General features: G+C 33.5%; 1 protein-coding gene across 1 annotated transcript in view; it reads left to right on the forward strand.

The window, feature by feature from the left end:
* The window catches only part of EYS (eyes shut homolog), a gene marked incomplete at its 5' end in the record, with an annotated part of 1,696,555 nt that overhangs the window by 925,656 nt on the left and 745,884 nt on the right, over positions 1-25,015 (forward strand). The window contains 3 exon segments of the mRNA XM_079147376.1: positions 7,173-7,365; positions 8,509-8,577; positions 8,580-10,274. Of these exon segments, the coding sequence (XP_079003502.1) occupies positions 7,173-7,365; positions 8,509-8,577; positions 8,580-10,274 (1,957 nt within the window).

The following is a 25,015-nucleotide window of genomic DNA, read 5'->3' on the forward strand; positions in this document are numbered from 1 at the left end:
TACTTAAAAACTGATTTGTTGAGTTACTTTATATTGCTCCCTGTGCTTGAATTTTTCTTTATAATTCGGCAGTGAAAACCACTCCATGAACTTAGCATACTGATATTAGAAATGTTTCTTCTAATTTTCAAATGGATTTTTATTTTAAGAAGAAAAATACCCATCCTGAAAAATATTTCAAAGAGCAAAGTGGTAGATTAGTGTTACATAACACAAAGTAGTATTAATAAGCAGACTAACATCATAGGTGTGTGACCTAAGTTGCACAGAACCTTCCCCTTAAGATCTACCTGTTCCCTGTGCATGCATGAGCACACACATGCACACACAGTCACACAAATAGCCTCTTAACTTGCTGTTCTGTTGTCACTGAACTGAAATACTTAATCGCTTTTCAATAAGGGGCTCCCTGTTTTCATTCTGCGCTGGCCCACACAAATTAGGTAGGCACTTCTATGTATAAACAATACTGCATATTTTGATAGAGTTGTAAATTTCAATTAGTTTAATAAACTCTACAAATATATCCTTCCAGTTCTGAGAAGCATAGGTTAAATTACCGTAGTATAGATTTTAAATTAATTACAAACATTTTCTATATCATATATTCACATTTTCACTAGAAAATAAGAATGAGGCATATGATTACATCTTTAAATGTTATTTCAATAGAAAGCAAAATAATACTCCACTAGAATGTGAACCCATTGAGGTAATAAACACTATTTACTTGGTTGGTGATGATTAAATCTAATTGTTAGTTGTTTGTTAAACTGTTAGAGTAGAAGCTTATTTCATTTTTGTTCTCTAAAATAAGCAAGTGTAGAATAGAACTGTTCAAAGAAAATCTTGGAGATGATCCAGGAGACCAAAAGAAAGTTTAGTGGTTGTGAATGTGGGTCATGAATTCTCACTGGTTGGTTGGAATCTTGGCTCTGCCATTTTCTCTCTATATGATCAGAGAATTAGCAAAAAGTTCTATAAGTTAATGCAGGTTTCTTTTAAACCATACTTCTTACTTCATTGAAATGATTTAAGGATTATTCTGCCTCAGGAGAGACTCATATTTTTAACTTGTTACTGGAAGCTAATATGCTTCTCAAATTTAATGTATTTATTAAGAAATCCTGATATAGCCCCAATCTATAACTGGCCTTTACTGATCTTTAAATTAGTAAATGGCTTCATTAGTCATCTCATCCATTGAAATAAAAACTTAGGAATCATTCATTAATTTTATTCTCACCTCATGGTTCTAGTCCTTCAACATGTATTATGGTCTCTGCCTTCCAAATACCTCTTGAATGAAAACTTTCTGCACACTCTCCACTATTTCCACTCCCAGATGGTTTTTATTCATCTATTTCCTAGATCACTGTGAGCTTTCAATCAATATACCAGCTTTCATTCTTCCAACCACACCAATCTCCTTTAAGAACACGTTTCTGTAATGATTTTTTATTATGTAAATTATACCACATCACTTTCTTGCTCTATATATTCCAGTGGCGTCCCATGTCTTAGAATTAATTCCAATTTAAACAACTGACAAATAAACAGCAGCCTGCGTTACCTGGTTCTTGGCCATGTCTAAGACGTCACTTCTACCTTTTCCTCTTTAGTTGCCCACTTTGTTGTTGTTCCAACAAACTAATTCAAAATTTTGATTCCTTTTCTAAAGTTAAGCTATAAAATGTGAAAAATTTTATCTATCCAGTTGGCCAGTTCCCTCTGGAAATTGATAGTCACTTATGACCATCACTGCCACTTGTATATTCATCACTGAATACTAAATGAAGACATGCAGGGCAACCCAAGTCCATGAGAAAGCAGGTGATCAGATTCTCATAAAACTCTGATTCAAAAGAACTTTCTCCTTGCTTTTCCTCAAATATAGACTCAGAAAGATAATTTTTAAGTTGTGACATTTTGTAGAAATATCTATAATCATCCTGAAACCTATTCAGTTCTCAATAAATATCAGCACCTCATTATGCTATTTCAATCAGGCACTAAATACCTGTTTGCAAGGTGCATTTATAAAGGAATGAGAGTTACATCGAAAAAGTTAGTAAACTATAGTAACCATGAAGTTAAGAAATAGAAGTATCAAATTAAAGGTTTATGAGTTAACACATACATGCTTCTTACATGCTTCATGTGCAATCAAGTGATTACACAAGAAGAAATGTGCAATCATTTTGAGGTGCTTTGGCTCAACTTATCTTCATTTTAGGTAATGGAGAATGTGATCAGAAAGGGCAGATGAGGTAAAAGTTGGTCTATTAGGGCAATGACAGCTGTGATCACAATAACCTTCAAAACAACAGTATTTGAATACAACAGAAATTTATTCTTTATTCATATGAACTCCAAATGAAGTTCTCTGACTCCAGTTTCTCTCTTTCTTTTTTTTTCTTTTCTTTTTTTTATTTATTTTAATTAAAAATCATAAATTTACATATGGCAATGTTGTTTCACTCATTCTGTTATTTTTTCCCCTTCCAACCCACCCCTCCCACCCCTCTTTTCCCTTTATACAGTCCTTCCTTCCTCCATTCTTACCACCCTCCTTATCCCTAACCCTAAACCTAACCCTAACCCTAACACTAACCCCTCCTACACCCGCTTATATGTCCTCATCCGCTTATCAGCGAGATCATTCGTCCTTTAGTTTTTTGAGATTGGCTTATCTCACTTAGCATGATATCCTCCAATTTCATCCATTTGCCTGCAAATGCCATAATTTTATCATTCTTCATGGAGGAGTAATATTCCATTGTATATATATATATATATATATATATATATATATATATATATATATATATATATATATACACCACAGTTTCTTTATCCATTCATCAACTGAAGGGCATCTAGGGCATCACTATAGCCACAATCTGGCTATAGTGAATTGAGCAGCTATGAACATTGATGTGGCTGTATCTCTGTAGTATGCTGATTTTAAGTCCTTTGGGTATAGACCAAGGAGTGGGATAGCTGGGTCAAATGGTAGTTCCATTCCAAGCTTTCTGAGGAATCTCCATACTGCTTTCCAGAGTGGCTGCACTAATTTGCAACCCCATCAGCAATGTATGAGTGTACCTTTTTCCCCACATCCTCGCCAACACCTATTGTTGCTTGTGTTCTTGATAATCGCCATTCTAATTGGGGTGAGATGAAATCTTAGGGTAGTTTTGATTTTCATTTCTCTTATTACTAGAGATGTTGAACATTTTTTCATATATCTGTTGATTGCTTGTACATCTTCTTCTGTGAAGTGTCTGTTCATTTCCTTAGCCCATTTGTTGATTGGATTATTTGTATTCTTGGTGTAGAGTTTTTTGAGTTCTTTATACTTTCTGGAAATTAGTGCTCTATCTGAAGTATGAGTGGCAAAGGTATTCTCCCACTCTGTAGGCTCTCTCTTCACATTACTGATAGTTTCCTTTGCTGAGAGAAAGCTTTTTAGTTTGACTCTATCGCAGTTGTTGATTCTTGCTTTTATTTCTTGTGCTATGGGAATCCTGTTAAGGAAGTCTGATCCTAAGCCAACAAGTTGAAGGTTTGGACCTACTTTTTCTTCTATAAGATGCAGGGTCTCTGGTCTGATTCCGAGGTCCTTGATCCATTTTGAGTTGAGTTTTGTGCAGGGTGAGAGATAGGGATTTAGTTTCATTCTGTTGCATATGGATTTCCAGTTTTCCCAGCACCATTTGTTGAAGAGGCTATCTTTTCTCCATTGTATGTTTTTGGCACCTTTGTCTAGTATGAGAAAATTGTATTTATTTGGGTTTGTGTCCATGTCCTCTATTCTGTACCATTGATCTACCTGTCTATTTTCGTACCAATACCATGCCGTTTTTTTTACTATCGCTTTGTAATAGAGTTGAAGATCTGGTATTGCGATACCCCCTGCTTTGCTCTTTCTACTGAGGATTGCTTTAGCTATTCTGGGTTTCTTATCCTTCTAGATGAATTTCATAATTGCTTGCTCTATTTCTGTAAGTTACACCATTGGGATTTTAATTGGAATTGCTTTGAATCTGTATAGCACTTTTGGTAGTATGGCCATTTTGACAATATTAATTCTGCCTATCCAAGAACATGGAAGATCTTTCCATCTTCTAAGGTTTTCTTTAATTTCTTTCTTTAGTGTTCTGTAGTTCTCATTGTAGAAGTCTTTCACCTCTTTTGTGAGATTGATTCCCAAGTATTTTATTTTTTTCGATGCTATCGTGAATGGGCTAGTTTTCCTAATTTCTCTTTCTGAAGATTCATCGCTTATGTATAAAAATGCATTGGATTTATGAGCTTTGATCTTGTAACCTGCTACTTTACTGAATTCACTTATGAGTTCTAAGAGTTTTCTGGTGGAATTTCCAGGATCCTCTAAATATATAATCATGTCATCAGCAAACAGGGATAGTTTGAGTTCTTCTTTTCCAATTCGTATCCCTTTAATTTCTTTGGTTTGTTTAATTGCTCTGGCTAGAGTCTCAAGGACGATGTTGAATAGAAGTGGTGAAAGAGGGCATCCCTGCCTTGTTCCAGTTTTTAAGGGGAATGCTTTCAGTTTTTCACCATTTAGAATGATATTGGCCATGGGCTTAGCGTAGATGGCCTTTACAATGTTAAGGAATGATCCCACTACCCCAATTTTCTCTAGCGTTTTGGCCCCAAGGCTACTTCCTGTTGCTTTGCCATGTTTAATACAGGACTTTGTGTGTCACTATATATGAGAAGAGTCTGGAGGATCACACACCACAGACTTTTATGAATCTATCAGAAAGTGGCACATTTCATGACCATTGGTTAGGACTCACACAGTTATACATACACACAAAACAACTGATGCTTGCAGTCCAAAGGAAGGAAATAGGTTTACTGTAGGGGCTGGGGATATAACTCAGTTGGTAGAGTTCTTGTTCTACACTCACAAGGTCCTGGGTTCAATTCCCGGCAACACCAAAATAATAATAATAATAATAATAATGATGATGATGATAATAATAATAATAGGTTTAGTGAATATGTAGTAAGCTTTCCCACACAGTTTGAGATTTAATAAGGAAGAATAGAGGAATTTCTTTAGGGTAGATTGCATTTGCAGGTTTTAAGGTATATATATCATACATAAATGTATTAACATCAAATATGTATCCCATATTCATAATGATATCCAATAAATATATTAAAACACATAATATGTATTTATATATGCATATATATATGTATGTACATACACACATATATAGATATGTATCATATAAACATACATGGAGAGAGAAAAGAGGTCAAAATATTAAAATCTACGTGGAGGATCATAAGGTTAAAAATAGATGTATTTGATGAGTTGCTTGTTACTAATACTTGGAGAATAGAGAATAGAATAAAATATTTGGTATCAAGCTTAAAATTGGGAAAACAAAATCAATTTTGAGATCATATCCTACGAACAGCACTTGAGACTAAGTACACAAGTCTGTGTATACACTGGAAGGAGGAAGTATGACTTCCTGACTGCTGGACTCAAATGTCCTTCCACTGAGTATTTGAATCACCTAATTGTACATGTTCTGATCTAATGTATGTTAAGGATACATGTGATTGTTGAGTAGCTTGTTGATCATGGGAACTTTATTGATTCCCTAACTCTGTGGTGGTGATTCCTCATGGTGGTTAATAATGGTTTCTGATTAGGATTTGAGAAAAAAGAGATGGCCAGGAGCATATAAGCATTTATGAGACATGTAATAATCACATTTTTACTATAAACTAGTACAGAGTCATTCTGACATTCTGGTCTCTACCCTGATTTCATGTGTACTTTCATTAATCTATGAAATATTTCCATGACCTACAGCTTAGCCTTGAGAAAAGGAAAAATATTTTGATCATTAAAGTATGGAATAATATTCCTTTTTTCTTTTTTCTTATTGTTTCTTATATTGCTTTCAGATTCCCTTTGGACTATTTTTTTACATGTTAGATTTTTTTTAAAGCAATTATCTAACATCATGAATCCTTTAACCTTTATAGAAACTTTCAGGTATAAGTTGAAAGTGAATGCAGAATATAAACTCTGAAGCAAAAAAAAAAAAAAAAAAAAAAATATATATATATATATATATATATATAATATATATAAAGCAAGACCTAAGTTTTGTGAAAAGTAAATACAATCTTGGACAAAGGCTAAAGCAGTAAATTGGGGAAATCTTTTAGTTATAGGTTTATTGGGAACTAGACATGTAGTTGTATTTTTAAATAACTTCAAAATTGTACTTAACTAAAGATCAAAATATTTATATAACTATGTTTTAAATCCCACATGCCTGTAATCCCAGAGGCTTGGGAGGCTGAGGCAGGAGGAATCAGAGTTCAAAGCCAACCTCAGCAACAGTGAGGGGCTAAGCAACTCAGTGAGATTCTGTCTCTAAATAAAATACATAATAGGGTTGGGGATGTGGCTCAGTGGTTGAGTGTCCCTGAGTTCAATCTCCAGTACTCATTCCCCACCAAACCTCTACTTTTTGGAGAGAATTTCCTTGATCCATTTGCATTTATTTATGTATGCATGAAATTACTCTTTGCAATGTGCTAAAATCAATTGCTTTCTATGGAAATTATTTTATAAGAAAATGACAGAAATAGACTACTCATGTCAAACTAAAACATAGAAGCCAATTTATTCTGTAAACCAGTATGAAATAAAATTATTTGAACACCACAGACATGTTTTCATTATCTTTTATAATTATGGCATTCTTATTGGCTTTCATCTAAATATAACCTCTAAAGCAAAAGGTTTACAATTTATTATGTAGCTCCTATATCCATATTGATTGCTAAAAGTACAAATTTCTCAGGGGAAAACATATTCCCAAAGAAAATATGAGGAAGTGTTTTGGGTTGAAATTAAAGGAACTAAGAACAAATGTAGACATTCAATTGAGTATATCTCAAATTTGAAAGATTTAACTAATTTTGAAATAGGGATAAAATTTGCTTAAGAGATTTAATTTTAAGTAAAATAAGGTGATGATTTACACTATCTAACGTAACTACAAGAATGCAAAATGGACCTGAAAATAAACTTCAAAAAATCTCTCTTAGGAACAAAGAAACTTTGAGTTTAATTTAATTATGGTAATTATCCTTTCCAGAGCTGCTCCACTGCACTTCTTTGTGATGATGAAATAAGCAGCATCACCAGTTCACCTCTCATCTTTCCAAGCCCAGATGTCATTTTTAAACAAATATATACAGTGCCTCCTTCTGAGATCTTGGTCAGTACCTTCCCATCTGCAAAGGCTACAAAAATATGGGCCATAATGAATACTTACCTGAGCAATGAAGGTAAGTAGAAGTAAATGAAATATGAAGTTTGAGTTTTAAAAAGTTACATATTGAAAACCTACTTTCAGAGTTACTTCATTTTTTTTAAATTTTTCCAAGATACGGGTTTTTTTTTTTTAGGGGTGCCAAGTAGAGAATTCTTCTTAATTACATGACCTGTTTTAGGTTTTAAGCATATTAATGTCCTTGCTAATAAGTACGTTTTTCTGGATAAGTGAAAAAGATGTTAACAATCTTTATTCTGATGTGTAAATTTTGGTAAATAACTGGACTCCAACACCAGCACATTTTGTTTTACCTATCAGTAAATCTTTTGGAAAAAGACCTTGTACTGCTTGCCTCATTATGTCTTCATTTAATGTCCTCTGAATTGTTATATGTAGATTTATTCTCACTAATTTCCTTGAAAAACTCTCAGAAACAAATAACTGTTTATTTTCCTATTTTGAAGTATGTTAACAACTTGAGTCTCTACTGATACGTGCTATGATTTAAGAGTAAATCAAATGATGTCAGATTTTAAGTAGATTGCATGTTCAATTCCAAATTCACTCTCCATATAGAAAGTGTCACTCAGAATAATCAGTTAGAATTGCAGTCCTTACGAAGATATTTCTTGTTCATTAAAAAGTGTTTTTGAATATTGTATATTCTAAACGGAAAGGTATCTTGTTCTATTTTTTGTTTATATGATATATGTTCTCTTAAAGAATAAGTCAAAATAGAATGTTATCAAATGTAAAAAATATATTTTATTGTTGAAAAAGTAAAAAAAATTTTGAATATTTCTGACCAAATAGTTCAAATATTCATCAGTTCTATCTGTGACAAGGAATTTTAGTTTTTAGTTTTGTAATTCAAAGGAGTCATTTGATTAAGAATGTCAATTTTGTATAACATCATTGTTTTATTTAGACCTTTCCATGAAATGTGAATAATAGGATACTTTGCAGTTATGCAGTTTGTGAAGTCACTAAACTTCTTTGCACACTTTTATTAGAAATGTGATTTACAGAGCCAAATCTGTCTGCATATAATAGGTGTGAGGTAGCAGTACAATTTGCTAAAGATTGAGCCTGGGGCTAAAGTTATTCATTTTTAATTAACTTTTCTGATTTCTTTTTTGCCTTCTCCTTTCTGAAGCTCCAATGCAGACTGATATTTTCAAGCATGATGTTGTTGCAACCACTGGTTTGGCAGCATTAAGTATTGGCATAGTTTTGAAAGCTATTTACTCAAAGAACTGATTTCCACTAGAGAGCTTTCAGTAAAACAGAGTCTTCTTTCTTCCACAGATGTTTCCTCCTCTCAATTTCTGAATTTTGGTGTTCATGATCCAGCACAAATTGTCTTGGGCCAAACATCTGCATCACATATGCCTATCCAAACTTCAGCGACTACACCAGCATTTTTTTTTCCTCATCAGGGAGCAAGGACCCCATTTATCATCTCTTCCTTAATGACAGATTTTATTTTTCCCACACCATATTCATTATTTGAGGACTATCAGACTGTTGCCTTTTCTGCTGCCACAATGAATTCAGTAATTAGTAGCATTCCAGGAGCTGATATTAAGTTAAACAGGCACTCATTACTCTCCCATGGATTCCTGCTCACAACTGCTTCCACAAGTGTACCTCCAATTGTCTCTAGGAGGGCTCAAGAGGATATTGAAGAATATTCAGCTGTTTCCTTAATTTCAAGAAGAAAGCACTGGAGATTGCTGAACCCCTCAATATCTCCCATTTTTCCTGCTAAGATAATTACATCCAAACAGGTAGCCATCTTAAACTCATCAACTCTGCACCAATTCAGTACACAAGCCCCCGTTCCCAGTGAATATCGGGTTATTACTGAAGCATCTAGCAACCAGAGACTCACAAACATCAAATCACAGGCTGCTGATTCTTTAAGTGAATTAAGCCAAACATGTGCAACATGTTCTATGACTGAAATAAAATCCTCTCATGAATTCTCAGATCAGGTTTTGCATAGCAAACAGTCCCACTGTTATGAGACATTCTGGATGAACTCAACGATATTAGCCAGCTGGTATGCACTAATGGGAACTCAAACTATCACTTCTGGGCATTCTTTTTCTCCTCACACTGAAATAATACCATCAGTAGCATTCACAGAACTGTCATCTTTGTTTCCGTCTAAAAAGAGTGCAAAAAGAACCATTTTATTTTCATCCTTGGAAGAATCCATTACCCTATCAAGTAATTTAGATGTTAATTTATGTCCTAATGGAACTTGTTTATCCATCATATCTTCCCAAACTATGTCTGCAGACTTGATGTATTCTGATTTGACTTCAAAACTGACTACTGATGATTTGTCCGTATCAGAAAACATTTCTAAACTATTGAGATTAGGAAAATACAGTGTAACTACGGGTCCCACTGAGGCACTAAATCAAGACAGTTTTTTGGACATGGAAGAGGGTAAAGTATCTCATCAATTGTTCAAACTTCACACAAGCGATAGCTCTCTAGATTTTGAACTAAATTTACAACAGTATTCTGATGTAACTTTAAAAGAAATCATACATTCAAATGACCTCAAAAGCAATCGACTGCTATATACAGACTCAGTACCTGACTTTGCAGAAGTAACTCCTAGTGTTGGATTTTATACAGTGACAGCAACTGAACCAGTTCCAGTACAGACCTCTTTACCCATGTCTCTAATTAGACCAGATTGGCCGTATTATTTGGACTATCTGACCTCAACACCTGATTTAAAGGAAGAGAGCAGGACTTCTTCAGAATGGTCTAAATGGGAACTTCATCCTAGTATGCGTGTTCAGGAATCTCCTGCTGCAGGCCAGAGTCTTTCCATCACTGGATCTCTTACTTCACCATCACAGGAATCCATCCTTGCAACTCAACAACTGATGATTTCTGGTGAGTTTCTCGGTTTCTGTTCAGTAAACTTAAAAATTAGTTTCTTTTCTACAGAAAAGAAAGCATGTCACAGTCACCAGATGCTCTAAACAGCCTCACAGTGATCAGGGCAGCAACCAGTTCAATGGGGATGGCACCTGCTGCTGTACCCGACACAGATGGTTATTCTTTATGCACTGCCACAAAGGCTACCAGATCAATACAGGAGTTTGTGGGAGATGGCTAGACTGCTGGCAAGCAATCGGAAAGTGAACTAGTTCAATTCATTACAACACAGCTTTCAAAGTTTAGGAATAACTTTTATTATTCTCATTTCTTGAAATAGCTTCTTTGTAGGTCGAACACAATATAATGTACTCTTCTTAACATTATCTTTGGGACTGATTATTTTTAATGAGAAAAATAAAGGAATCAAGGGAAATTCATTGGGTGATCTTATTAAAATTTAAATCTGTGAGTCTTCCATTGTATATAATTCAATACACATTAAATTCATGTCCTTTATGAACCAATAACATTATACAAAAAAAATTAGGGAGATAATAACTCACGTGAATTTGAATTCAGAATCTTGAATAATTAACCAGTCAATTTTCTTAAATTTCTCACTTTCAAGAACTTTCAAAATTACTAATGTCCTCTCCCCTTGTAATTACTATCAAATTCATGGGGTTATAAAAAGAAAAAGACAAAGTTTAAAAAAAATTGTAATTAGTAGAAAAAAGGAATTCATAATTTAAAGACATTTTATCTTTGGGAATTTTAAGTGTTAAATTGTGGCAGCAAAGTTAAAGAAATAAGAAATACTAATAATAAAAAATAAGAAATTTATACTTTTTGGTATATACATTTAAAGGAAGAGAGCAGGACTTCTTCAGAATGGTCTAAATGGGAACTTCATCCTAGTATGCGTGTTCAGGAATCTCCTGCTGCAGTGCATTTCTGCTTTAGAAGAAACACATGGTACTTAAAACACTTTAAGTGTATAATTTGTGGCTTGCAACTTAGTAATGTGAAAGACCAAATCATTGATATGTTTAATATCATGAGATTTTTATAAGGTTTCTAAAAATAATCCAGCAAATTTAATTATAAATTTACATGTGGTATTCTCCCTAAAATTTTTCCTCTCAAACAATTCACCCAATAGTTACCCTTGGAAAATAATCAGGACACAAATACACTAGCAAGAAATAAAATCCAAGGATTTCCGTATGAACATAGCCTTCCCACTTTATATAACCTCCCTCCAATTGCAAAGACTGATTTTTACCTCATTCAGATCTCCTGGTCTCTCCAGTTTTACTCCTCCCTAATCAATTTAGACACAATTGGCCTTTAATCAATTTATATCAATTTGGCCTTCTCCAAATACATTCATCTACTCCTTTGTCAGGGTTACATTAGGGAATTGATAAAACATTCCAATTAGATCTTTGAGAAAATATTAACAGAAAGATTATTTACAAATATATAGGAAGGGTTTAAGGAAAATGGGGAGGAATAGTACAGACCTGAAGGGATTAACAATGGCAGATCACCATTATCAATACTGGGCCTGAGGGGACAGAGAAAAGAACCTGAAGAAAACTTACAGCTTCCTAAAGATAATGACTTTAGGACTAGGACACAGGCAGTCAAAGGCAAATTGAACAATGGAGATACAGGGATATAGGCAACCTCATTCTCCTGTTGCCATTTGGTCTATTCATGGTGTTTCCTATTGGTCAAATCCATTCAGTAGCTGGAGAACAAGGTCAGTCATCTAAGTTGGTCTCCATTGTTTTTAGAATAAAATGGACAAGGGCAGAAAGGTGATCTGGAGGAGCAAATGTTAATATCCTGGACTCATATTTGTCAATTCTCAGACTGTATTTTCAGCACTCATAATAATGGATTATTCTAGTAAGTTTCATATTTTTTTCCCTCAATTGAGCTCTTAATTCTTCCAGGAAATCCTTAATTAATTTTGAGCTGGCTTCATAAAATGTTCCTCATGGTGATTATTTCAATTTTTTTGAATTTATACTAGCATAAACTCCACAACTATCTTACTTGCTTAGCAAATAAATTATTCCTAGCTTCTAAGCTGACAAATATCATGCAGTCTTATTTCTAGACTCAATCATAAATTTTACTAGCAGCAAAGGAAAGGGAAATAGGAAGACATGGTTATACAATAATATCAGAGCCATGGGCTTAGAAGCCTATCTATCACTTGTCCAAAGATTCATACTAACACTTGGATACAAATCATTTGATGATACATATGTGGATCAAATATGGATCAGTTTCTAGGGTATTTATTATTTTCTATTAATCTATATGTCTTTCCTTTACACAGTTATTATTATTATTTATTATTTATTATTAGTATTTATTATTATTTTCTTCTTTAAAAGTTATTTTTAAAAACTTAGGTGTAGATACTCTTATAGTAGTAATCTTATCATTGTTGAACTTTTTGTATAGATTTCTCATCAGTGATACAGATATCAAGTATAACTGGACATTGTCACTACTACCCCTGGTGGGATAGCTATATCTCCTCCAAAACCTTGGAATATCTCTAAATCTGGGTTGGCAAACTAAAGCTCTTGGGACCACAAGTTGCCAAATACCAGTTTCTGTTAGTAGAGATGAATGAAACATAACCATGCCCATTTACTTATGTATTATGTAAAGTTACTTTTCTTTTTTGGTGGGGGTAACTGGGGATTGAACTCAGGGGCACTTGACCACAGAGCCACATCCCAGCTCTATTTTGTATTTTATTTAGAGACAGGTTCTCACTGAGTTGGCTTAGTGCCTTGCCATTGCTGAGGCTGGCTTTGAACTCATGATGCTCCTGCCTCAACCTGGAATTATAGGTGTGAACCACCTTGTCCAGTTTGCTTTTCTACTTAATGACAGAAGTGAATAAGAATGAAGGAAACCATGTGGCTTGAGAAACCTAAAATATTTATTATCTGGCAATTTCCAGAAAAGTATTTGCCAAACTCTATCATAAACATTTCCATAGAATTAATATTTGATCAAGTAATTGCCAGGAAAGAAAATCTACCTACGTATCTATGTTTTCCTTTGTATATATTTCTGAATTATCCTTTGACATTTTTTCCAACCAAATAAGTGTATGAGGATAATGTTATAGCATTGCTTTTAAAAAATCTTTTTCTAATTTACTTTATGCATAAATAAAATGAGAAATATTTCTAATATAATATGGTATTGATGCTGAGGCAGACCAGGTACTCAAAAGAACCCCCACCATAATTAAGCTTTTCCTCTTGTTAGAAAGATTTTACAAAGAGTGTCAGCAGTGTTTCACAGGAGTTCTTCAGAGAGCTCAATGTGGTTTGACACTTCCTCTTTCTTCTAAATGCCAGGTTTGCAGACAAAACATGTGAAACCCCTGTCTAGCCTAAGAATATGGGACAAAGAGTAACTGTCATGTTCCCAGCCACTCCCACTATCAAGTAACCACCCTATTGAGTATAGATCTAAAAGAATTTCCAGACTTGGAGTCCAGAGATTTTTAAACATTAGTTAGCCCCTCTGGACTGATGCAGCTTAAATAAACCTGCTTCCTGAAAATTCCTTGGGTATCCAGTCTCATCTGTCCTACATCAGTACCGTACTTACGTCTTTATCACATATAATTATCTAGAAATATTTTATTTTAATGTTAATTTCATAGGAAATCCTAAGTGTGGAAATGCATTCTATATGACAAAAAAATTTTTGAGACCAAGTCGAGAGGCACACGCCTATTATCCCAGTGACTTGGAAGGCTGAGGTAGGAGAATCACACGTTTGAGGTCAGCCTCCACAACTTAGCAAATTCCTAAGTATCTTAATGAGGCCCTGCCTCAAAATAAAAGAAAATAAAAAGAACTGGGGATGTAGCTCAGTGGCAAAGCTTCCCTGGGTTCAATCCTCAGTACCAAAAAAAAAAAAAAAATTGAGTATTTAACACTATAATTTAACACTATAGATATCTCTTGATATTTGATGGGGATTGGTTCCAAACCTCAGAAAATACCAAAATCAATCAATGCTCAAGTTCCTTAAATAGATGGCATAGACTACACACATTCTCTTGTATACTTTAAATCATCTCTGTGTTACATATCACACCTAACAGAAAAATAAATGTCATGCAAACAGTTAATATATTGTATTATTTAGGATCTAAATGCAAGAAAAATTGTGCACATTTTTATCATCATAGACCTGACTTAATAGTACACAATCTTAGACTGGTTAAATCTGTGAATGCAGAACTAGCCAGTATGGAAGGTCAAGTACATAATTGCCTTTCAGAAGGTTGTAATAAAATTGAAGACAACAAATTTAAAACTAAACAGATGTGTAAATTTGAAATATTTTATAAAACTGAAGCAATGAGCTTATACATTATTTTTTGTAAATATGAACAACACAGAAAGATACTATACATATGTAAGCAATGTATTTATTCTGTATCACATATTCATTAAGAAAAGACACCATGTTTTGTCTAACTGGGAAACTTCTCAAGAATACACAATGCTTAGTCACATGATAAATTATAATTCAAAAAATGTATATAATCCCTAAATGTATATAATTCCCTAAAAATGTATAAAAAGTGTAATAATGTATACACTGAGATGTATATTATATCAGTTTTCCAAAAGATATTTCTATTTTATTCTCTTATATGACTTCTATAAAAGGGAAAAGATCAATTACTCTTAGTCATATTAGTAAGAAAATGTTCTCTTATTTTTTCCACTATGATCACTTAAAAAACGTTCAGTAGATTTGAAAACATGTATCAATCAGAATCCCTGCAAGTCATTGATTTTAAGATGAAGCTAAAATTTGAAAAGTGTAGGTTCCAATTGAAATAGGCATTCCTAGTTAACTTTAAAAGTATTCTCAATTTAATTATTGCCAATTTTTATAAATTGCATGTGATATAGGCCTAGGAAGCATAAAATTAAAGCCAGTACTAAGTTAAAAAACTAGCCTTATGTGAAAAATATTTCTGAATTGTTTGTTCTTGTATTCCTAACATCTTCCTCAAATTGGCATTAAGATATATACTTACTTATAGTACAGTTGCGTGAAAAGACTAATAGTGATGAAGTCATTAAAACATATAGCTGAGAAAGATTTTTTAAAAATCTGATCTAAAGTTTCCTATGGAGAAAGATGTAGTAGGACATAGTAGAATGGGCCGTAATGCTAAAATCTTGCATAGTTACCAAGACACCACCAAAATAAAAAATATGTGCAATTGATGAAGAGAGATTTGTGTATGTTTTTAAAGTGAGAGATGAGTGCTGCAATTTCCTTGCTACATGCTATTTTCATTTGGAAAAATGTTCAAAGTAGCAATCCCATCATTCTGGGATCCCTTGTTATGGTGGAATCCCCACTTTATATTGGGTCTTTGAAAGACGGGAAAAAAATGAGACACCAAACAACCTCCTGTGCTTAGCAAAGGGAGGCACGTGGAGGCACTTCTGTCAACATGTTTCTTTGAGTTTATGTACCTGTTAAAATGCATGATTGCTGGCTCTGTAAAGTAGTGACAGCTCTATTAAATTGATTCTAAGTTGTCTTTCCCAACTGTCTTCTAATCAGGACCAGTCAGTATGAGTTAGTTTAATGCATGTGACAAATGAACTTTAAAAGAAAAAGGGAAAATGTTTTATCAGTTCAACATCGGTTTCCTGTAACAATATGATTCTAGTTTTTCCTATCAGAAATTTGGGAGAGAAATAGAGCAGAGTTACCAGAGAGTCCTCATCCAAATATTACCAATAGCAATGGGAACAAATATGGTATGAAAACAAATATTTTCTATGAATTTCATTTTTCAAAATTTATTAACAAAATCTCAGTTGTAAGATTTTAAGTTTAAAAAGTCTAATTTTTAATAAAAGTCTAATAAAGAACAAAGTGTGTATTTTCCAAAAATAAGACAAAATAATATTTTTTTTACAGATACAAAATATATTTTTATTATATCCAATGACAAACAATTGGAATGCTGACAAATCATCTCTTTTTTTGTTTTTAAATTTTTTTTTATTTCTGCATTTTGATTCATTGTACACAAATGAGGAACATCTTTTTAATTCTATGGTTGTGCATGATGTACATTCATACCATTCGTCTAATCATACATGTACATAGAGTAATGATGTCTATCTATCTCATTCCACCATTTTTCATACCCACCCTCCTCCCTCTCATTTCCCTTTACATAACCTAAAGTTCTTCCATTCATCTCTCAACCCCCACCCCCCACCCCCAATATATATCATCATCCACTTATCAGGGAAACCATTCGGCCTTTGGGTTGGGGATTAGCTTATTTCAGTAAGCATGATATTCTCCAAATCCATCCATTTACCTGCAAATGCCATATTATTCTTCTTTACAGCTGAATAACATTCCATTGTGTATATATACCACAGTTTCTTTATCAATTCATCTGTTGAAGGACATCTAGGTTGGTTCCACAATCTAGCTATTGTGAATTGAACTGCTGTAAACAATGATGTGGCTGCGATACTGTAGTATGCTAATTTTTAGTCCTTTGAGTAAAAAACTAGGAGTAGGGTAACTGGATCAAAAGGTGGGTCCATTCCAAGTTTTCTGAGGAAACTCCATACTGCTTTCCAGAGTGGCTGTACCAATTTGCAACTCCACCAGCAATGTAAAAGTGTGCCTTTTTCCCCACATCCACACCAACATCTATTATTGTTTGTGTTCTTGATAATAGTCATTCTAATTGGAGAAAGATGAAATCTTAGAGTTGTTTTAATTTGCATCTCTGTAATTACTAGAGATGTTGAACACTTTTTCATGTATTTGTTAATCACCTGTATATCTTCTTTTGTAAAGTGTCTGTCAGTTTTTGGCCCATTTATTGCTTGGGCTTTTTGTATTTTTGGTGTAAAATTTTGTAAGTTCTTTATATTTTGGAGATCAGTGCTCTATCTGAAGTGCGTGTGGAAAAGATTTTCTCCCACTCTGTAGGCTCTGTCTTCACATTTTTGATTGTATCCTTTGCTGAGAAAAAAACTTTTTAGTTTTAATCCATCCCATTTACTGATTCCCTTGTTAAGGAAGTCTGGTCCTAAGCCAACATGATGAAGATTTGGGCCTACTTTGTCTTCTATTTGGTGCAGGGTCTCTGGTCTAATTCCATTTTGAGTTGAGTTTTGTGCAGGGTGAGAGATAGAGGTTTCATTTCATTTTACTGCATATGAATTTCCAGTTTTGCCAGCACCATTTATTGAACAGGCTTTTTCTCTATTGTATGTTCTTGGCTCCTTTGTCTAATATGAAGTAATTTGTATTTATGTGGGTTTGTCTCTGTGTCTTCTATTCTGTACATTGGTCTGCCTGTTTATTTTGGTGCCAATACCATGCCATTTTTGTTACTATTGCTCTGTAGTATAGTTTAATGTCTGGTATTGTGATACCTCCTGCTTCACTTTTTATGTTCAGGATTGTTTTGGCTATTCAAGGTCTCTTATTCTTCCAGATGAAGTTCATGAATGCTTTCTCTATTTCTATGAGGAATGTCATTGGGATTTTAGAGGAATTGCATTGAATTGGTATAGCACCTTTGGTAGAATGACCATTTTGACAACATTAATTCTGCCTATCCAAGAACATGGGAGATCTTTCCATCTTCTAAGGTTTTCTTCAATTTCTTTCTTTAGTGTTCTATAGTTTTCATTGTAAGAGATCTTTCACTTCTTTTGTCAGATTCATTCCCAATATTTCATTTTAAAATAAGATTTTTTAATACCGTAAGTTATCACATAACTTGATACAAACTTTGACAGTCAATTTATAATTTACTGAGTGTTTTTCCATTTTTTTGAAGGGATTTGTATTAGTTCCAAATCTCTTGGGCATTTATTAATATTCCCCCAGCATGTCAAAATATAAATAGCCAACAACAATCAATGTTCTTCTTTAAATTCTTTTTTAACTGTTATGTAAAAATCGTATATGTTAATGGGGAACCATATGATGTTTCAGCACACATTTATATTGTATAGTGTTCAAATTAGAGTAAACATTTTATTCATTACCTCAAAATTCTCTCTCTAGATTTAAACAATGTAGTTCACTATCATTATCGTGACCCTATTGTATGATACCATGCCAGAACTCCTAACTAGTATCCATCAATCAACACTCTCATCCCCATGGCCTCTTAAAATCACCAATCTCGACCTCAACTTCTATGAGACCAATTTTTTCAGTTCCACATATAAGCAAGACCATATGATATTTATCTTTCTGTGCCTTGCTTTTTCCCTGAAAATAATGAGCAGTAGTTTCATCCATATTGTTACAAATGACAGGAAGTCACCTTTTTTATGATAGAAATGATTCTATCCTATTCTATTCCATTCTGTATTTGTCTCACATCTTTTTTATCCATTTATTAACTGATAGAAACTTACGATGTTTTCATTTCTGGCTATTATGTGTAGTGTGCCACTGAACATAGGAATGTAGATGCCCCTTTGACATTCTGATTTCATTTTCCTTGAATTTATACATAATGGGATTCCTGGATAATATACTAGTTCTATTTCTTTTATTTTCTGAGGAAATTTCTAACTGCTTTCCACAATGGTTCTATTATACACATTTCCACCATAATTCTGCAGGGGTTCCCCTGGCAAAGTCATTCTAAATGCTGAAAAAAAGTAATTTCATTAAACACATCAGCAAATCAAAATGCTTTATCTCTACATATTTCTTACATGTGTATCTCTTCATAAGGGGAAATGCATTAAGTATCTTAGTTTATTTTTACTGTCTATCACATAGCAGGTAACTTATAAAGAACAGAAATTTGTGAATTCTGGAGTCCATAAAGTCTAAGATCAAATTACTTAAAGTTGTGTGTCTGGCGAAGACCCAGACAGTCCATGTAGATGGCACATTAGGTATACTCATGTTCAGGAAGAGTAAAAAGGACAAAACTCACATAATCAAGCTTATTCTCTTCATGACAGTGTGGCCCTTATGATCTAAAACCCTCCTGAAAGTCCTACCTTTTAATACTCTTGCAGTGGAAATTAAGTTCCAAAATGAAGTTTTCAGGGGATACAGATATTCAAACCGTGGCATCTAATAACTCAAAATTCCAACTATGGCTTCTTAGAACCATAATAGAGCAGAAATTTTAAAAAGGTACCGTACTCTGAAGATCACAAAAACACGTTAATGAAGATGTCATATCTTATTTTGAGGCCCCTTACTATATAGAACATTTAAATAATGTGAACACATTTCAAACAAGTTCAAATAGGACAATACGTAGAACGAACTATCTATCTATCTGTCTATCTATCTATCTATTTCTCTTTTATTTATTTATATATTGGTGCTAGAGATCAAACCCAGAGCCTTTTGTGTTCTATGCAAGTGCCTTACCACCACAGCCAAATCCACACCACAGCCCAATCAATTCAATTTAAGGTTTAGGAATATAAACAAGAATATTTTGAATAGGAAAAGCAGTAAGAGAAATTATGTGTTTATATAATATACTAATATTAAGTGTAATTAAACCATTATATTGTTGCATAAATTCAGATAAAAGGAAATGGATTAGAGAGTCCAGATATGTGTATTATATATAAAATTATCAAAAAGAGGGAAATTTTGAATCCATAGAAGATGATTTTGATATTAACTAAATTATGTTGATGCACTAAATATTGAAAGTGCTTCCTCTGCACATTATACCAGAATAAATTAGCCAGAAAAATTTGTAAAACAAAACATTCAAAAATCTTCAAAATCATCATCCACTTATCAGGGAAAACATTCAGCTTTGGTTTTGGGGGATTGGCTTAAAAAATAAATAAATAAATAAATAAATATCTTCAAGAAATAAAAATTAGATTTTTGATCTCTAAACAAAATGTGTAAGCCTAAAAGCAAAAGCAAAACATCAGAAGTGAAATGTTGATGGCAAGTACATTGTGTGGCAGAATAATTAAAATAATTATCCTTTTAAGTTAGAGAATGATTATAAATGTATAGAATTAAAACAAATATATATTGATGTTTTGCTTCCAAAGATATGAATATGGTTACTAATTACTCTTTCAATTCAAAGAAAAAAATGATCCCTTGAATAACAAAACAATTTGCAAATGAATTACAAACAGTAAAATACATTAACAATCATAAAAATCAATTCCAAATATCACATTTAAGATTATATAGATTTTTAACTAATCACTTGCAATTATTATGTTTTTCTAATTCTAATACTCTTGAGTTAGTAAAGATAAGGGAATGCACTCCACTTTATTTTTGGAAAATGAAATGGGTACATATTTCTGAAGTGTGCAATAACAGAGATTTCAAGTTTTAAAATATCATAATTTTAATTCTAGAAAGTTATTATTGATATTCCCCAAAATGTATAATTAAAATGTTGTTAAAATAATAATTATTTAGGAAAAACTATGTTCTAAATGATGACTGTATTAAATAAATATTGATGTAGAAAATTGTTTCCCTTATGACTAATTAATAAAAATGGTAAATCATGTATGCAACATATTTGTAGGTATATGCATACTACATATATCTATATCTAGAATTCTTTAAAACATTAACATTATTTTTAATATTTATTTTCTAAAAGTTATATTGTTTACATACATTTTATAATCTGAAGACATTGTTTCTTGGATGTTTTTAATGACCAAGAAAATTTTGAAGTGTTTGCCTATTTTATTTACATTAGATCAAAATAATGATGATTTTACAAGAATATTGAGAAATATAGTTATGTAGAAATTATTCCAAATCATTGCATCATGATATTTACAGGAAATCAAATTTAAAAATAATATTGTATATCTCTTACATGTATTACATGGAGATATATGTATGTACAAATATGGAATCCACAGTTTTTAGAAAATGAACCATAGGTGTATGCTGAAATCACTCATGAATTTCTACAGCTTTCTTTAATTTTAATAAATAAGAGAAAACAAAATGGAATTAATCATATTGTTTTGCTCAGTAAGGAGATGCTTATTGACTGGCTACTTTCTGGCAGACACCAGACATCTCTGTAATTGTTTCCGCATTTACATGCAGGATTGTTTGTTTTGACCCAAAACTGTTCAGAGATGAACTATATCTTCGTAAACTAATTACACTTTTTTCTCACCTCTATTTTGTATATGTTTATATCCTAGGGTTTTCAACTTTCTCATTATAATTCTTACATTTTATAAAGCAGTACATATGGAGACAGAGTATTTCTTCCTGTGAAAATTATTGCACATCAAAGGAGATGTCCAACCTAAAAAAAAAAAAAAATGTAGACACTTCCTAATATAAGTGCCCAGGTTGCTTTTCTATAGAAAAAGCAACTCAACTCAGGACCATCTCCCTGTAGACAAGGAAGTATTTGCATAGATGACAGAAGCTTTTGTGACAGTATTTAATAGTCACTTTCATTCTAGTTTTCCAGGGATATATATGATTAATTCCATTTAGAACTGACAAAGCAATAAATGCTCTTGGTGTTCCTATGGATGAAATCATACCTGCTGAAACTTAGCACATATGAGAAATGAAATCAGATGCAAAATCCAGACATTTTCTTTCCTGTATATCTCCCAGCAACTTTCTCAAAAATGAATGCCCCGTGCTTTTTCTGTTGTGCTAGTCAGCAGTATTCAAGAGCTCTCATTATTTGCATTTCATTCCCACTGGTCACTGAAATGAATAGTATTGTTGACACTATATACAAGATACAGCAAAGTGAATATGATACTTTACTAATACAAATCATAATACGAAACTTTTCATACAGATTACAGTTCTTCCAATATACTTTAAAATATATTCAAAATACTTTCATCTTCATTTCCAAATGCCCATCTCAGCAGTATGTAACCTTGGAAAAATTAATAACATAGACCAAGATTGTCAAATTATAGCCTCCAGGCCATATCTAGTGCAACACCTGTTTTTGTAAAGACAGTTTTACTGAAATACAGCTATGCCTATTCATTTACATTCTGCCTATGGCTGATTTCATACAACAACAAACTTGAATCATTGCAACAGAGGTCATATGGTTTACAAAGCCCAGAAACATTTACTGTCTTGTTCTTTATAGAACTTGCCAACATCTGGCTTATCTATGCATGTGAGTTTTTATAATCCTCAGTTTGGTTCCTATATCAGCCATCAATGGACTCAGAGAAGTTCAGATTTCAGATCTGCATAGTCCTATTGTGCTGTCTCAGGTCACACTGTCCTTGTCTTCTGTACCACTCTGGTGGAGACCTGGCATATACACATAAGCAGTGATAGATGCTCATTATCTACTCTTTGTGAAGTCCTCAGATCCACATCCAGGGCTGATGCCAGGAGTATGTGACCTGTGTAGTCACACAGGACCTCATGCTTAGAAGGACCCCACACTTGCTGCAGTCATGGCATGTGGGAGTTCAGTGTGACTCAAAAGCAAGTGCAAGTTCAGGTGTTATAAAAGCCACTGGATTCCATAAAACATTATTAGACTGTACACATGTCAAGTAGTGAAATAAAAGCTGTTGAGCTAGTTTTTGTTAATGTTTCTGCTATTTGTGTTAAGAACTAAGTTCATGTACAAACTATGAAATATGATTTATGTAATATTAGTGTTTCCTTCTAAGCATTAAATTCCCTTACATTTTCCTTGGAAGCTAGCATTACATAATAAAAATATGAATGTTTATATTTATGCTAATAATTGAAATTTTTAATTTTTCCTTTTTAGAATAACATTAAAATGAAAATGAAAAGACTGTGAAAAGCTGAGAGAAAGGCTATGAAAAAAGGAAAAAAAAAGCTTTATATCATAGTGCTTTTAACAACACATCTTTTCTGCTCTTTGAGCAAGTGTTCCTGTATTTTCATTTTGCACTTGGTTTGACAAATTATGTATGTGACCCTGTCTATGGCTCTGTTGCTCTATAGTTCTCTCGCCACCTCTGCTAACAGACACTCCTCCTGAACTGCAGATCCCTAAGTTGTTAGAATCCTCTGGGATTTCATTTTGGACTTTTTCATCTTCTCATTTTTCTTACCGTATACCCTCCACTCTTTTTTTCTCAGTTCTCATTCTTTAACTCCACAACTTATCTTTGGTTCCTCTCACTCATGGCATTTTGTCCACTGGTAGTTGGCTAAATTAGTGACTTGTATTCTTTACAGAGTGGCCTCAGTTATGCCCCAATTGCCACTGAGAGAGGGGTTCATATGTTAGGTTGCAGAAGCAATGACATAATCATCATTAGTTTGCACATATGACCAGCATCCCAAGGAGTAACTGTTCAGGTGTACATGCAAGAAAGCAGATTTCTACAGATAACACTGACTTGCCCTGGTTCCTAGTGTGCATAAGAGAGAAAGCCAGTGTCCTTCAAGATCATATGTATCTAGACATTCCAACCCAGACTTGCTCTTGTTCCCTAAATAAACATGGTGAGGTTCTGGGGAACAGAAAATGGGGAATTTCAGAAATACAGTTTTTCTGTCCCCTTTGTCTTTAAGGATAATACAGTAGTTCATCAGAATTCCTATTCTGGACCCAGTTCAGGTGTCACTTCTCATATGAGAACTTTTGCAAATAAAACTTTATTTTTCCCTATGTATTTACATCTGTAGAACACTGTGCATAACACAATGTTGGTTTGACTTTAGCCATTCCTTGCTTTTCTCTTAGCTTCCTCAGCAATATTTTCTCTCATTAAGGACACAAGCTGAATGTTAGGAGACATAATGCCTTACCTAAAGGCTTGTTGTAATGATGGAGTTCTAGGAAAGACTATAAAACACCAATCTTAAAAAATGATGACAATAACTCATCAACTAAATATAGCTAGGGGACCTTAGCATGGAAACTTCTCTGAGCATAATAGCTAAACTGTGGATATGTGAAGGTAGCAGGTGGGCAAATACAGAACAACTAGAACTGAAAAAATGAGCAAGGTCAAAGTATTTAACCAGTAAGGAAGAAACTGGATAGCTCAATAAATAGTGACCTTAAGAAATAATCAGCTTAATCATGACTACAGTGTCTGGGTGGGTAAATGGCTTGATACCAGGTAACTCTAGGCAACTAGTAAGACATGTAAAGACAAAGGACATGGTGTATTTCTGGGTAATCATTGTGGAAGGGCTTGATCCCAACTGTCCAGAAAGCAAAGTTTATTTAGGAAATAGTTGTTCTTGAGCAAGAATTCAGCACAGCAGAATTTCAGGACATGATTGGATCTGTATGAGTATGAGGATGGGCATTTTATTTCCTGTGTTACCTGCAGGACCTGTGCCAAGGCCCAGTCCTGTGACATGGTCAGGAATAGGGCTCATGGAAGACAAGGATTTATACCAATAGCAACTGTGGTTTATTGTATATCAATTTCTTAACTGACTTAGGCTTTGAGATCTGGTCTCTGCACAAATTTATTGATGAGAAACTTATCTTGGTTGAGGTCACTCCACTAGTAACTGTTTGAGTCATTACTGGAGTTTGAGTTTGAAATTTTCAGATACTGATTTTTCTTCAGACATAGAGTTCAATTATGGAAGTGAAGTTCTTCTTATTCTCCTGGCCTCAGATTTCAGCAGTTCTCATGCTGGGGCACATATTTCCCTGGGCTTCCAGTGGATGGCAC

The sequence above is a fragment of the Sciurus vulgaris genome (assembly GCF_902686455.1).
Source record: "Sciurus vulgaris genome assembly, chromosome: 7".
NCBI classification, from domain to species: Eukaryota; Metazoa; Chordata; class Mammalia; order Rodentia; family Sciuridae; genus Sciurus; species Sciurus vulgaris.